Below are 17,621 nucleotides of genomic sequence, written 5' to 3' on the forward strand. Positions count from 1 at the left end.
GTGTGTTTGTATTAAACCAGTGTGATTGAGTGTCCTGAAAAGTACCACAAACTCCACTGATGAGGCCAAATAAATGTATTGAAATCTGGCTGTGTGGAGAACAGATTTTACACTTTCATGTTGGTGAAGCTTTAAAGGACCTTCCCTAGGGTGAGGAAGGCACCTTCCTGAAGGATCCCTCATCTCCCTGTGTGGGGGGAATCCTCTCAGGAGCCTGGGGAGATGGGAAGTGTTATGGGTCCCTTAATGCAAGAAAAATAATTTCTCTTCAGGTTTTCTTCTGCTGGAGTGATCGACTGCAGTTTTGCTGCATGACTGGAGGTCACCTCCAGAAGTTGTCTCAGCCACTCACATCCTTTTCAAATGTTTTGTTTTCTTTCCATGTCTCAGAAGCCAACAACTGTAATAATCCCTAAGTGTAATGCACAAGCCTCATGGTGCAGGTTTTCAGATGGGCAACCTGTGTGAGACTGAGCTGCAAGATCTGGCTTTCTTGCAGGGTGGAAATATCTGTAAAGATGATGGTGTTGCAAAGAAAGAACACAGACATCCTTAAGAAATGAGACAATGGAAATTGATTTTGGTGGATTAGAGGTTTTTTTCTGGCACAGTACTCATCTGAACAGAAGCAGAAGACAGCAGGTAGAGAAGCACATTTTTTGTACCATTTCCTCCAGTGAAAGGTAAGCACAGAAAATATTCAGTGTCCAGCCTAAAAAGTCTGTGGAAATAAGGCAGAAGACCTACAATATGACTTTTGTTGAACTTTAGCAATGAATCACAGCACAGGTTCTCCCTCGGCCCAGAGAAGATGCGAGCTAGCTACTACCAGTGTGAACCTGTGAACAGTTTGTTTTAATTTCTTATTAACATAGTTGTAAAAGCTTTTATACTTAATCAATATTCCTCCTCACTAAGATCTGCTAAGCCTTTCAGAAATAGCATTTGAGAGCCCTTAAACAGCTGGAAAATTTACTTTACGCAGGTGAAAGCATGTTTCTTTAAACTTGTTGAGGAAGATGCTACAATCTTGAAAAATCTGTTTGGAGATAGCTCTAGCAGAAAAAAATTGTTCTAATGTGGCCTATAGCTAATCATCACTGTTTAGCAAGAAAATAATTTTTTACACATATTATAACATATCTCTTCTGATTGTTCACATACACTTAGAGAAAATTGCTTTCTGTAAGGACTGTGGCCAATTATAGGACTTAAAAAAGCATAGGTGCTCCTTCTAGCATATCCTAATTTTAAAATGCTTGACTTTTGTTATTATGTTATGAACTAGTAGAAGAGTATTTGCTATTTGCAAATATAACTTTTATTACACCAATAGCTTGGAAATTTTCAACAACTAAGTATATACATGTGTGTGAGTATGAGTAGACAAATTAAAACATGATATATCACTGAATTGTTTCAAGCAGAGGACTAAAGCCTTAGGCTTATTACCTAGCTTTGACAGACCATCAGACTGGAAAAAATATTTTTACTGGGTTGGTTGCCCAAACCCAAAGCTCTCCCAGCTTCATGGCCTAACCAAGTTCATTAGGTAAGCACATTAATATCTCCCTGGCTGTCTGGTTAAGTGAAGAACAGATTTTATATGGAGACACTGAATAGGCATATGTAAGCACTCTGCAAAATACTAATAGTTTTCACATAGTAGAGAATGAAGACTTGCACACATCAAAAGTGAAGATTTAAACAGGTGCTTTCCTTACAACTATACCACATAGCCAATTTTTCCTTTAGTCTTGACAACACTGCAAGATTTTTTCTTCCTGCAGTGGTATTACTAAAACTGTTGAATTACAGCCATTTAAAGAAGCATTTTTAAGTCTTTTGAATTATGCAAGCATTTTAATTTGCAACCAGATTTCAACAAATTAACTCATTTCAGAGTGCTTTATAATGATGGAAAGCCTTGTACAGACCCATTGTGTAGGCAGGAATTTTTATAAATAGTGCAATAAAGCATCCATCTCCCAAGGGTAAGTGTTTAACACACATATCTTAATCTGCAGCATGTGGAATATTTCTTGTATTAAACAAAATTATTACTTGAGAATATATTAAGTACTCCAAATGCTTTAAAGACTCTTTTATCCTTAATCCTTCTAGTTTAGTATTCCTAAAAATTTAGACATAGCTCACCCAAGTCCACTCACTGCAGCTGACCATTTTATTCCAGATATTTTTGTTTGAAATCTATAGCCAGTTGTTAAGATTTTCCAATAACTTTGCACTAGAAACAGCTAGTCATTATTTGCCTCTGGAAACATTGATGCATTTTTAAGAGCAAAATATGCACACTTTGCAGTTTCTAAATGGCTTGTCAGAATGATTTATGATTCCTGTTGATGGGCTAAAGCAAAACCATAGAATCATAGCATGGTTTGTGTTGGAAGGAATCTAAAAGTTTTTCTAGTTCCCCCCTTTGTCCCCCACTAGGCAGGGACAGCTTCCATTAGACCAGGTTGCTCAAAAATACATCCAACCTGGCCTCGAACACTTTCAGGAATGGGATGTCCACATCTCCCCCAGGCAACATGTTTCAGTGCCTTGCTACCCTCACACTAAAATATTTTTACCTAATATCTAAACTAAATCTACCCTCTACTCTTTCCCCCAAGGCTACATGCCCTTTTCAGAAGTGCCTCTTCAGTTTTCTTGTGGGCACAGCTGATAAACTATAAGGCTGCTCTATGCTCTCCCTGGAGCCCTCCCTACTGCAGCTCTCCAGCCTGTTTTCCTAGGAGAGGTGCTCCAGCCCTCTGAACATTGAAATGTGTGCAATGAGGAGTTTAAGAAGTCATAAAATGAGGTTAGACATGAATTCTTACCTCTTGCCATTCTGTAGGATACCAGGAGGGTGGGCAGTCAAAGCGATTACAGGCTTGCACAAGGGATGGCTTGGGTTTAGAGCACAATTCATCTGCCAAAATCACAGTCTCATTGGTCTCTCTTGATAGGAGATGAGAACAGAAGACATCTCGTGTCTGCAAACCAACCCCGCAGGTAAGACTGCAAGTGCTCCAATTCCCAATCTCCCACCTGTGAAGGGATAAGCAGAGAAAATCTTAAGCACAGAAAAAATTCACCTTAATTTTTCTCTTATTATAATGACAGATGAAGAAACAGTAAACGAAAGAGAATTTTTCTTCTCTGATCAATGTCACTCTGGTAGCTGGAGAATGAGCTAAGATGAATACTTGCAGTTCAGCATTTTCACCTCTTGTCAGAAGTTCTTGGACTGCAAGTCTCTGGGATTCCTGCAATATCCCAGGAAATGTTTTGTGGCCTACAGTAGGATTATTTTTTTGTCTGTAGGAGCATGGACAATGTATTTCAAGATAGAGCGGCTTTAATGAACTGGTTTTCTCCCCCTATCTTAAACAAAAAATAAAGAAAGATATTAACAGAAGTTTACTTAAAAGAATTTAAAACTCAAATGCTGAACACAAATTTCTTTGGTATTCCTGACTGACTTTTCTGTGCTGCTGAGATAGGAGGTACTAAAGCTTTAGAGATGCAATGGGGCAGTAGGGGATCATCTTTAACCCCTGGATGAGGACCTGCCATTGAACTAAAACTTCTCTGAACTAGCTATGTAAATCCTGCATAAACAGGATTGTTAATAACGTATTTCAGTGTTCATCACCTTAAAACCAGACTTCTACTATTTGAATGGTACAACCTATCATTCTCTCAGATAAACACAGAAAATTCCTTCAAATACTAGGCCTTCTACTCATGCATCAGCTAGAAAGCACTTCAGAGATATGTAGAGATGCACACACACAAAAAAAAAAAAAAAAAAAACCAGTCCTATATTCAGAAAGAAAATACAAGAAAAGAGCCTCCCCAACAATTCACGCAAAAGTCAGTGCTCCCACATCCAAAATCAAAGCATGAAAGCCAGATAGTGTTTTCTAAATTTGAAGAGTAGCTTCATTTCCAGCATGACATTATTGAAAGTGATTGCTGAGAGAATGAATTACAAATTTGGGGAAAGGAAGGTTCAGAGAGCTCATCTTTGAAGAAAGCAAATCCAGGCAGAAGCTTAAAGAGAGTGATTATGGAGGAGGATACCCTTAGGCTCCAAATAGGATGGAGGCAGATAATGAAGAAAAGTCACAAAGCATGTCAGCAGAATGAAGCGGATTTTGTGGAAGAAGCAGAAAAAACCCCACTCTGATGCTCTGAGATTTGCAGTCAATGGAAATTGACTCAGTGCATGTAAAACATACTATGTTAGGAAACACAGTACTCAAATAACCATTTAAGACTGTGCTATCTTGCAATCCCTGAACAATTTTAACCTCTTTTTATTTTATAAATTTATTTTTTGAGCATGTTTTCTCCCTTTCAAGTAACACCTTTAACATATTTAAACAGCTAGAATATAAGAAAATTTTTTTCCTCCCTAGATGATATCCTGATGGACCAGAGGACATTGCTCCCCTATTGTGGTCCATCTGCTGGTGACATTCTCTGATTTTATAAAATGATGCATTCTGAGCCTCACTGTAAGCACTAATGATGCTGTAGTTTGCCTTTAGACAATATTCTTGGTTCTGTTAGTAGCAATGACAACAATCTGTTTAACCCTTTCCAATAAATGCACTTTGAGTACTGAGTTAGAAGTTCCTATGGTCACTTTCCAGGCCATAATACACTGAAGGACACTAATCTGTACATATGTACTGGAAGCTATTTATAATGGAAAAGGAGTGACATATGGCAGCCACTTAAACTAAGCTGGAATATGTTCTCCATATGGATGATCTGGGGGAAGAGGTCTACCCAGATATTCCCATGAAATTGTCAGAATTAATGGAAATATCATCTATCATCTACCCTTCAGTTTTGGTGCAATCTAAAATAAGACATTTGAGTAGGTGGTGAAAAGAAGGCATTTTCTTACTTCAGAATCTATTTTGATACATTGTTAGTTGCTAGAATTTATCTTTTCTCAAGTGCCAGCAGTAGCTGTTGCCTCCAGCAACATTATGTTTGTTATTGGTTTAAGTGCAAAATATTTCTGTTGGCAATTCACATCTCAGTGGCTAGCAAGCCACATAAACCCTTTGGACATCTTGACTTCTTCAGAAGAGGGTGTCTGTTTCTTCTTCCAGAAAGAAATGCTGTGTTTCCATAAAAAGAAAGGATTTGTTTTTCCAATGTTTGAAATTTCTGAATGTTGCAGCTTGCATCTGTTACCCTTCCCATAATGAATTTTGTTTTTTTCACAATTCTTTCCAGCTACATTAAAGAGGAGTTTCCTTTGAGGAGCTCATGAACTGTGAGGTCAAATACTTCTTACCCTTGTATGTTTGTAGTCCCAATTGACTTTAATGGGCTTGCATAGATGGAAGGTAAAGAATGTAAAGCAGACATGTATAAAGTGGAGTAGGGATGCACATGTATAACTGAACCATAAATGATACACATGAATTTCAACATCCTAAGAAGCACAGAGAAAACTAATGAAAATCTTATAGAATTACAGGGCTGTAGAAATATTTCATAACAGCTAAAGGTGCTTGTAACATTTTGAATTAATATTATCCTACTAAATTTACTAATTAGTTCCTTGACAACTCGTACTTTTGGAGATAATAATCTTGAAATTATATACATAACACTTTTTCTGTAGAAATGCTGTTTTGTGCCTACTATAGAGTGTTATGTTATGCTAATTGAAATATGTCCTAGTTCATGTGGTTCTTAGCTGTGAATTCCTCTGTCTATTTTTTCTTCTAGGTATTTTGGCCATTGTGACTCTTCCAATACACAGGGTATCTGTCAAGACCAGAATTAAAATAGGAAAGAATCTTACACTTTAAAGGCTGAGTACAGTAGTTACAGAATCAAGCTAAAGGAACTTTGCACAAGTGGAACTGGTATCACTGTAAGCTGCCTGTGGCTGCTGTTAAGGTATAGCCTTATATCTGTATACTTGCTGGTTCATAGAACAGTTGAAAGTCATCTGTTTGGTACTTCCTATATTACTTTTCAGAACCTGGTGAAAGAATTGCATAGATTTTTTCCCTTCCCCTTTCTTCTTCACTACTGCCCAAAGCTGTACTAACATGTGGTAACAGAGAAACAATGTATTTTTAGCCTTATCATACAGTAGGACTTTGGTGCATTTATGCTACTAAACCCTTGGCTTGTTCTAGCTCTAGGTCTATCAGTTCACCAGTTGTCCATCTCCACATCATAAATATCTAAGTAGTCTTTATGTATGTAAGACCAAACCAGACTTTAAAAACATTTCTACAACTGTATTTAATGTGAAACACATTTCAAAATGTTTTCATCCTCTTCAGGATATAGATACATAACTCTACTGATATACATAACATGCATTGAATATTTGAACTGATTGAACAAAAATGATATTAATTCAAAACCACTGAGACATTTAGAGATGGCTAGCAAAGAGGAATGTAAGAGGAAAGAGGCAATTTCATAGGGCTGGATGTGTTGAAATGAATATGTCTATCAGTAATATATATATATCACTGATACACATATCACATGTATCACACTTACATGACCATTTCCAAATGAACATAGATGAAAAAAGGTTTCTACTGGAAATATTTAGGGAGCAGAGGATGGTCCAAAATACAACTTCTTTCAAGTGTCATCAAAATTTCAAAACCAAAACTGATCATAGAAGCTAACTTTCTAAAGGAATGATTTCCTTCGTCCATAAGGATATCTTAGTAGTTTTTTTAGAGTTGGTCAACTATATGGGCACATAATGCACATCGAGATAGGCAGACTCAGTAGTTTCTGACGTAGTTTCAGAAGTACCAGATCTGACTGCTCAAGGTTTCTTACACACAATGATAAGGGAAGGGTGTAGTTTAAAACTAGACAAAATTTAATGAAAACCATAGTGAACCAAAAGACTGCATTTCTTGAATTTCCAGGAACTAGAAACTAACAAAGTGAATTAGTAATGGACAGATTTTATGAACAGAAAAACACTGTTTGGGAAATTTATCAGCCAATATGTATTATGAATTAGACTAACAATCTGATCTACCATCACTTTTATGAATTGTAAGTCTAATTGCTAAAGGACGAATAATAAATTGCTATTTTCTGGAACATTCTCATTGAATAAATTAGACTTTTCTAAGGAATGCTTTTGTATATGCTTAATTCTACATCAACAGTTTCTACAATTATCATGGTCAGTGCATTTTAAAATGTAAATACTCACAGCTCCCCTGAATAAAAGAAAGGGAACAATTTTGAAGCTCCAATGGCCAAAAAAGACTCAATAATCTGTGCTTACCACTACAGGACAATTATTCCATACTATTAATGTAAATCTAAAAATGTTAGCAATTCTCTCAAAAAACAGTTAAACTATGCTGTTTGTAATAGGGAAATGATCTTCACATAGTTAACAAAAATCCTTTCTGTGCTCTTTGAATTAAACTTGGGCATTTGTTATCAGTTTAAGGCTGTTTAAAAATTCCAACACATGACATGAACATGTAAATTTGTAAAGTTCTAAACAGATATTTTTAATTAGAAAGGAACTTTCCTTCTTTCTTTCAATAGAAAAATCCAGGTATCAATATCATATTATACCCCAGCAGTTCTGGTGAAGAACTGGAGGATTGAGAAAGCAGGATCTTTTTCCCAGCTCTTTGCTAACTCCAGAGATGAGTGACACCAGAACTGCTGAAACATGGGCTACCTGTGAGTATGGGTATATTCCCTCTAAGTCCAAAGTAAAGTACTGGGCTGGACTGTAGCATTCTCCCACCTATGTCTGAGCTTCATAGTCACCAAATCACAACAATACTTTAGGGTTTGTTATTTTTTTACCCCTTGCTTTGTCCATGCTGCCTGCTTAGTTAGTAACCTGACAGCAAAGATGTTATCTTATTCTGTCTTTTACTACCAGCTACCACAATGGGAGTCTCAGCTTGATAGGAGTCTCAAGGCATTATTGCATCATGAATAAAAACAATAAGGGACAAGAATGCACTGTTACCTGAGTTTTGAAACATCCCTCTCACTGCCACAAGAACTGGGGATCAGACAATGCTTCTGCTAGCTAGAGACATCAGAAAGTGGCACTGGCTAGTAAGCACCTAGTCATGGCAAGACAAGATGCTAGAATTAGTTGTTGGCCCAGTAGAGCTACAAGCCTTCAGAACAAAGGCTTGTTCTCAATACCCATAATCAGTCTGGAAAAAGTAAGTGATGTAGGTAGAACTTGTAGTCTTGAGCCAAAGCTCTATGTAGGTGACAACTTTGGATTAGTTCCTATATGCATAACATATATGGTAAACACCAAATAATTCTTAGGCGTTAGATGTTATAAGAAAATTATCTAGGGATGTGGTTTAATGCTAACAGAGTCCCTTCCACCAGTGCCAAGACAATTGAACATTGCACAGGAAAAGTAAACACTTTTCAAGACAAAGACCTCCCAAACTAGTTAAAAAAATGAAATTATTGTCATTTTTATGTGGTTAAACCATATGAAAGTGAAAGAAAAGAGCTCTTATTTCTAAAATAAACATTCATCAGTGTGGAGAAAGGTATCCCTAGAAGCCTATGACTTAACATCTGACACCTGCCTGCATAAAGACATTCCTCAGTGCACAAGGGCTGTGAGGCAGCCCTTGTATATGTGTATATGATGTGTATATGTGTATGTGATATGTATATGATGTGTATTTGTGTATATGTGTATATGTGTATATGTGGATATATGTTTATGTGTATATGTGTATATGTGCATACAACAGGCTGAGAAAATCACATATTATATCAATACTGGCTTCCTCTTGTCCTCTGTAAACCTGTGCATTCTCCATTTGGCAGTGAGGACAGAGAAGTCTGTTCACAGACCATGAATCTCCTCCCTTCCTTTTCCCTGATGAACCTGGAACAGTGTTTGTGGCAGTTTCCTGTTTCAGGTGTGAAGACTTTCTTGAACCTTGTTTAACAGATATACCCTTTGACTGAGTAGACATGCTCAGTATCACACCTAAAATACCATGTCAGAATGTGATCTTAAGCTCTGAACAGCAGGAAAATATACCAACCATTCCATTTGGGTGGCATAGTTTCTTGCAGTGAAGCTACAGATCTGAGATGAGAACTCCCAAGTCAGTTCTTGACTTTATAATCAGAGAAATCTCAAAGAAAGTGGCACAGAAGCCAAGACTTTAAGTTATTTTTCATCCAGATGTTAAATCACTCACAGTAAAATCTGACTGCTCCTTTGAAATGAAGTATGAGAGCAAAGACTCTGGTGCTGAAATACAGATCTGATTTCTCTAGGAAGGGATTTCCCTACTGCTGTGGTTCAATTTGTAGTAGATCAAACATTACAAATACACATACAATATACACATACTTCAGAAGAAAAATGTGATTTACCTAAGCTGTGAAAAAAATTAATGCTCATTAAAATATAAAAAAATGAAAATACTTTTAAAGAAATCATCACCAGCAAAACCAGAAAAAAATAATTCATACTTAGAGTTGTTCAGGGCCAGCCTCACAAAATCCATTGTACAATATCCATTGCACAGTGCCTCCACTGTGACAATGAAACTGAACAGGCAGGAAAGGTTTCAGGGGATTGCTTAAGGGAGAATGAGGTGCTTTCTTCAAAAAGTGTCTTCCTTGAAGTGAAGGAAATCTATTAAAGATATGCAGACAACACACATAAGCAGATCAAAGGCTCCATGAAAGTGCTGTGGTAGGTGACAGAAGTGGCCTGCACTCTGTAAACAATTAACATTGCAGCTCATTATAGCTGATTGTGGCAGGGAGCCAGTATTTATACAACAGAGCCAAGCAGAGGAATATAGAGAAGGAACTCAAATATCAGAAAAGTATAGAGGGTAAAAGGAATATACAGCAATTCTATAGCTGACAATTCTGATAGCTAGAATAACCTCATGACATGCTTCAAGCAATATTTATAATGTTCTGCACTTTAAAAAAGTGTTGCTGTCCCTTGTGTTGGAGATACAGAACACCAACTATTCATGCAGGACAGAAAAGAGGGTTTGTGTTCTGCTGTCAACATTTTGAACAGTGGGAGGTTGTGCAGTGGTCCTTTCAGGGAACTTTTATAGATAAATATTGCACAAACCATACAGGAACATGAAAAGGCAGCTTCAGCTAAGAGAACTGGTTTGGCAGGGACACTTGTTTGAGGAATTAGCAGACATACTGGGTACTGAAAAAGTACAGACTTATTCTGGTTGGTAATTTCAGCATTGAGATAACTGATAGTAATGGCAGTCTTTAATATAACTACACAGAGGAGGTTAGGTTTGAAAAGACAAATGAATACCAGTTTAGATTTGGCTTATGCTTAAAGCAGCAACCTGTTACAAGGATGTTGTTTAATTTACTATGTGAGATATAATGAAAATAGATCCTTGGTAGGTCTTTCAAGAATAAAGCAGTTAAGAGGTAAAGAAAAGAGTAAATCAGTGTAAAGGTGGAAAGCTGGTTAAGAAATAATATTGGGATGTTTGAGGAATAGAACACAAATTGTACAAGTGGAACTTGTAACAGGAGGTGGCAGAAGCTGAATGAGGAACTCGTGGAGGAAACATACTGGGAACTACACCAGGGTGAGTTTGAGCTAATGTACATTGCCCTAAACTTACATTCAAGCAATGCAGAAACACAAGAACCACTAATTTATGAAAAAAATTTTGCAGATCAGTCTACATGATTCTTTTGCAAAGAAATAAATAAAAAATTATCACAGTTTCTGCTCAGGTAGAGTTATTTCCTTCTTTATAAGTTGGATGGATTCAGTGTGAGAATAATGTTGATAAGACATGGATATTTTGTTTACTGCTTAGTAGTGTTTATACTAAGTTAAGGACTTTAAAAAAGTCGTGCTCTGCTAATAAGGAGGATCAGGAAAAAAAAACTGTGAAGGAGCATAGCCAGAATAGGTGACCCAAAGCAGCCAAATGGATATTGGACACTGCAGAATGTCATGCCTGATATATAAATTGGAAAAGTTACCTGGAAAGGGGATCGTTTGGGGTGCAGAGATGGGGCTGAGCATTTGTCAGCAGGTGAGCAACTGAATTGAATGGACAAAGCAAGAATATTCATGAATGAGTGTTCAGATAACAGTGACTGGGTTTCAGTAATTCTCCAGCAAATCCAAGTTTTATGAGCAGTACTGCCACAGAACCAGCAGATAACATGAACTTCTTGCTGACCTGACTGGCAGCATTACAGGGATAATATTTTCAACAGAATGAACTACTCCTGAACTATTTAACCAAGGAAGAAGATACAAACAGACTGTCTCTCAAATTAAGGCATACACAATCTTTCTCTAGGCTTTTTTAGTAGGGGAAAGAACTTAAGAATATATCTCTATAACTATATGATATTGTGGTTGAACTCAGGAAACTCATTATGTCTGCTTTGAACTCATGTTCTGCTTTGAATTCCCTTCAATGTCCTTGCAATATAGTGCAAAAAATGCAGTACAAGAATTTATTCCAAGGGTGCATCCAGAACCAGTATTTTATGCTGAATTTCATAATATTGTATATTTATGATGAACAACCTGGAAAAAATCAAATTATAGATCCATGGGAATCTCACGGAGGGTCAGGGCAACCCCTGGGGAATGAGCAGATGGAGAGCAGCCCTGCTGAGAAGGACTTGGGGATGCTGGGGGCACCCCCAAGGATGCTGGCCATGACCCAGCCATGAGCACTCACAGCTCAGAAAGCCAAACGTGTCCTGGGCTGCATCCAGAGCAGTGTGGGCAGCAGGGCCAGGGAGGGGATTCTGCCCCTCTGCTCTGCTCTGCTGAGACCCCACTGCAGGGCTGCATCAGCTCTGGGCCACAGCACAGGAAGGACATGGAACTGATGGAGTGAGTCCAGAGAAGGCCATGAAGATGATTGGAGGGATGCAAAAATTCTCCTGAGAGAATTCTCCTGGCTGAGAGGATTTAGATTATCAGCCAGGATAAGAGAGGGCTTTGGGATGGCCTAATTGCAGCCTTCCAAGTTTGTGAAGGGAACCTACAAGAAAGATGGAGAGAGATTGTTTACAAGAGCATCTAGTAACAGGACAAGGGGGAATGGCTTCAAACTGAGAGTAGATTTAGATTAGATATTAGGAATAAAGTCTCAACTTTCCCAGAGAAATTGTGGAAGCACCATCCATGCAGGTGTTCAAGATCAGGTTGGATGGGACTCTGAGCAACTTGTTCTAGGAGACGTCCCTGCCAATGGCAGCGGTATTGGAAATACATGATCTTTAAGGTTCTTCCCAAACCATTCTATGATTCTATTCCTTTTTACTTTATATTTAGAGATCCTGAAACTGTGACCAGAAATATATTTAGTAATTTACTCTTCTCTATTAAAATATGGTTTTTTTCCCCATAGACATTTATAGACCTAAACATAGAGGTGCTCCTCACTTAGAGTGAGAAAGCTCTAAACTCATACCCACAAACTGTCAAAAACAACTATGTTAAAGTAGTCAGATTCATGGAAGTATCAAGTGATTCTGACTCAATGGAAGGAAAAATTCTACTCAAAGTGATGGTATCATAAAAGTTGTGATGTACATAGGCAAATTCAAAGGTATTAAACATGTCATATCTCCATCCTAATTGCTATATCTACATAGAATTCTATGTGCAGAATCCATATACTACAGAAGAACAACTTAATGCACTTTTCCAAATTTTCCTGAGTGAGAAACTGGCTTCTTTGATCTTGCAGAAAATCATGACTTGAGACAGTATAGTTTGCTTCCTCATGGGAAGGGAAATGTGCTTGTCTTATGTACCTGAAAATCCTTGTTCAGACCTGAACAATGTAAGAGTTACAATTAAACAAACACACATCCATACAATACAGTGACAAATCTGTGGATCCATTGGGTGGTAATTAGATACATAGAACTCTGTTTGAGTGCTCCAAGTGTCTCCCAAAGGTGTGAATAAGCTACTAACAGCTGGTTAGAATATACATCAGCTTAGTCACAATTCTAGTGGGTAATTGCACACTGAAGATGGAAATTTTCATGGGGACAAATAGATCTTGCTGTACTTCTGGAGATGTGTCAGGCCTATTTGGCAGATAGAGAATTCATAATTTCATCAGTCTGACTCCTTTAATAGGTATTTAATTCACTCCAAACTGAATGGAAGTGAAGGCACCTTCTCAATTCATGTGTGAATCTTTCTTATTACTAACTATATTACAGAAACATATATTTTCAAGAATTAGGGCATATTTTAATTTTTATTGCATATCTTATAATTTCATCCATAAAGGTTTATTGGTTTTAAAGTACTGGGTATTTCTCAGGCTCTTATAAATTACTTCAACAATACTGTAAGTGGAAGATATAATGGTGCTGTTCAGGTCACCCTTTTTAAAGGAAGTGAAGATTGTAAAATCAACAATTTATAAGACCCTGTAGCTTGTTTTATATGCTAAAGCTGAAGTGAAAAAGTTAATCCTGCTCATTATGCTACAAAATATTTGACTTTGTATTTGGCACAAAAGGAAAGACATGCTTTTTTATGCTGCTGTTGGGAAAGCTTCTTTGGGGAATGAAATCCTGCTGCTAAGGAAGTAAATTAATACTGACGAAGATTGAGAATAAATTTAGAGAAAATAATTAGGAGTGGAAGCTAACATATGAAACACTGGAGTGACATAGTATTTGTTCAAAATACTGAAAAATATCAAATTTTTATTATTAAGTTATAATATCAAGTTTTTTAATATCAAATTTGTTCAAAATATTGAAAAAGATCGATATTAAATTCTAGCATAAGTGAAGAGAAAGGTTAGGAGAAGTGGACTTTATTAAGGTGATGAAACCCAAAAAATTGACTGTGCCAGGAAGAAAAAGAAGAATAGTCTGCTCTGCAGAGGAGATCAGTAAGTCCCCAGCACAAGTTAAAGCTAATACTCATCACAAAACAAGCTATAACAAAACTGTATTAGGGCATGACAAAATTGTTTCAACACAATGGTGTACTAACTTGGAGAAATTAGTGAACTGGAGATCTCTGTAGAGGAAAATAATCTATCTAAGTATACAGTATTCTGATAAAGAAGTGTGATTTATCATTCAAAGTAAGAAGCATATATGGTAGAACTTACTAAAAAAAATTGTAATTACATTCTAATATTTCATTGAGATAGTAGTCTGATGGGAATACAAGCTGTAATGAAGGAAAATGCCTTTTAATGTAATCCTATCTAATGAAGGAACCGTCATATTATTTAAAAGCAAAATGGGGGAAGACCTCTGAAATTTTAAACTAGAAGAGCTGGAGGCAGGGTCTGATGGAGGCTCCAGAGCTCCTCTGACGTTCTGAACTTGCAAGTTGCTTTGCTTCATATTTTGATGTGACACACATGGCTTAAAAGAGTCTCTTTGGGGACTTCATTGTAACTGCAGCTGCATAAAGGATGCTGAGGATACAGAGCACAACAGAGCCACCTAGGGAGGGCAGCTTGTTTAGATGTCCCAGTATAGGCTGTGTGGAGCATAGCAAAGCTAGAGAATAAATGACCTTATGATTCCCTCACCAAGTGCTCGGCTTCTGTCTAAGATGTTTCTCAAACTGCAGGCATCAAACAAGGGTGTATCTGCCCTGTGTGACAACATATTCCTTCTAATATCTGATTCTCCAACCTCTTCCACCACAGCCCAGGCTGTGGTCTGTGATCCCAGGAGGTTCTGTGGGCTAGATCTTAAGAGGATCTCAAAGCCATTGTCAATGTGCTTCAGCTAAAAATACACTTAAATGCATCCATTTAAAAAATGCATCACTTGTCTGTGAGGATTTGAAAACCTTTCTGTGTCACAAAGAGACAGCAATATGATCTTTGCCTCATTAATGCTAATTATAACTTACAACTATAAAAAGAATCCCAAATTGATAATAATAAGAGCTGGTATCCCCTGCCAGTAAGGCTATAGTGCAATATCTGTAGACATAATGACTTGCAGACCTTTTAACCTTTTTCATGAACTAGAGAGATGCTCTAATATTTCCCCCCACCAATGCAAAACACATCTGTATCGACACCCTTCACACTTACTTAGGTCACCTTTAACAGATTAGAGAAAACTCTGTCCCTTTCACCCATATTGAATTAATTTCAGATTGTTGATAGGAGCATGCCTTACACTAAGTCTGGCCTATCACCAATCTAAATGACTTGAAAAATATTTTGATTTTTTTTATCCTTTGTAGTTTAACTTCAGATGGGAAATAGAGCAAAACAGATGACAATACCATATTTAACAAACAAACGTTAAAATAGGAATAGGTGATTCATCACACAAACACAAATCAAGCCAACACAGAAGAAATTAAAAAAGAAAGAGAAAAAAATTAGCCAATGAGGAAGAACCCAGGCTAACTCAGGCAATGCTTGCCCTTTCAGATATGCATCAGAACTACTCAGATGGTTTCCTATATTTTCTTGCAAACCACGGAGGGTTGAAGTGATAAAGGGAGAGTGCTGAGGTGAAATTTTGTGCTATTCCTAGAACCATCTGCTGTTTCTTTTTCTTTTTTTTTCTTTTCATTTTGTAGAATTCAGCTGTTCTTTGTTGCACATAAATAAAAGTTCAGTTTTGAAAATATTCATGAACAAAGCTGTAAAAATTGCCTGTAATTTCTTCCATTTTCAGCAATCTGGTTTTTGTTGCTTTGATTCTCTCTTCACTACTCTACATGTTTACCAAAACTTTTCAACACTCATTGACCAAATTATTTAGCAGTTCCAATTAATAAGAGAGTTACAATATTCTCTTTCACCCCTTTGATAGAGCTTGTTTGCTCACCATGAGGTGCTCATGCTGTTGCTCTTATAACAAGAGCAATTATATCTAATTAGATGATGACTGCCTTGGTAATTAAGGCTGTGGAGGCTGAAGAAAAGACACATTTTGGATGTGAATAATTTTGTTCCTGAAAACAGCTGAAAGCATTGAAATAGGGTTCTTCTAATTGTTTTTGTGTTTTTTTTTTTTTTTTTTTTTTTTTTTTTTTTTTTTTTTTTTTTGGTAGTTTAGAATACAAGCATAGCAATTAGCAAAACTGAGTGATCTTCCCTTTTGTTTTTTTCACTTAGAAAAATTTCTAGGCAATGAGCAGGTATTCTGAGTTTACTTCTGGAAGACTGTGCTCTGCTCTATAACTGCTATGTAATTCTTCTAGTGGTACAGCTTGACTGACACAAATTAAGTAACTGAATGACTGATTTAAAATTGTCATAGTCTTCATTCCTCTCTCTCCTGTGGAAAGCATGCTGGCTCCCCTAGTACACCAAAGCAAGCTATATTCTTTTTCTAGAAATATTAAACTAAGTTAATGACAGCAAATTTTACTCTGTAGCTATTGTGTTGAAAGTCAATTATTAGCTCCCATCTTAGCAATCAGCTCTGCAGTGTTTCCCATTTTCTTAATTCAGTTCAAAATGGGAAATTCTGTTACACTGCTTTCCAGGAGAAGAGGGTCTGGACTCTTTTTCTGCTATTGTTCTTGAAGCAATACACAAAAAAACTCTCAACAAAATCTGAAACCCCAGGAGACTCAGTTTGGATTTGATGGAGGAAATCTTCCAATTTTTCGTGTGCAGCTCTTCCCAATTCTTAATCTTTCTTCTGTAAGAATTGTAAGTATGGGATTTTTCTGACACCATACAGCTGTGAGTATTTGAAGACAGATTTCTGTGGTTTAGTTTTTGTCTCTCTTCCATGTACTCAGAATAGTAATGTGCTAAAATATTAAGCCAGTATTCCTAAGACAATTTCAAAGCATTCTCAGCTGCTGTACAAGCACCATCATCTCTCAGTGTTTTCATAAATGTGAAGTATATTGCCAGTATATTCTTTCATTATATTCTGTTCAAAGACAGATCAGGGCAATTACAGATTGAAAAGGTTGACAGCACCATAGGTTAATTTCAAGTATTAAGTGTGTAAGGAAGTTTTCTAATCTATCCACATCTATTTTTAGTAAGGAACAAAATGAACAGTAATCCAGTTACTGTGCAGATCCTTTTAGTATCATTCTTCTAACGTGTCTGAGATAAAAAAGATGGATCAAAACCAAAATGAAATTACTCTTTACCTAATACTTCTACAATATCTTTCTTGAGGTCCATGCCTTCTGACCTTTCAGAAAGGCTGATGAGATTCTGTAGTTCAGTCTATCTAAAGTAAAACAGGTAAAACAGTTGTTTACGTCTTATGTGGCTAGCCCTTTGGAAGGCTACAGAGTAGCCGCACATGTAACCAAAAATGCCTGTAGCAGAAGCAGCATTAAGCTTTGAAGTCCTAACATTTAAATGTTCTCCCTCTACAGCTAAGCAAGATCTTTAACTGTACGAGATTTTAGACATAATCATTAAATTTTAAGCAAGCTGGGCTGCTTAGGTTCAAGAAATGTCACTGGAATGATTTCTCTAAATATATATGGAGAGAATTTTTATTCTCTTGGGCAAGGCTTCTCAGCCTTTTCTTCATGATGTGGGCATTTTTTCCTTGCCTACCTAGACATTCAGCACCATCTCAGT

At 37.0% G+C, this 17,621-nt stretch overlaps 1 protein-coding gene across 5 annotated transcripts in view; it reads right to left on the reverse strand.

The window, feature by feature from the left end:
- ADAMTSL1 (ADAMTS like 1) overlaps window positions 1-17,621 on the reverse strand; it is a 389,105-nt gene that overhangs the window by 45,308 nt on the left and 326,176 nt on the right. For all 5 annotated transcript variants that reach the window (XM_085567914.1, XM_085567913.1, XM_085567916.1 and 2 more), the window contains one exon: window positions 2,847-3,057. In XM_085567914.1, the coding sequence (XP_085424040.1) occupies window positions 2,847-3,057 (211 nt within the window). The remainder of the gene's footprint in view (window positions 1-2,846; window positions 3,058-17,621) is intronic.

Source organism: Lonchura striata, chromosome Z (assembly GCF_050655825.1).
Source record: "Lonchura striata isolate lonStrDom1 chromosome Z, ASM5065582v1, whole genome shotgun sequence".
In the NCBI taxonomy this organism is placed as follows: domain Eukaryota; kingdom Metazoa; phylum Chordata; class Aves; order Passeriformes; family Estrildidae; genus Lonchura; species Lonchura striata.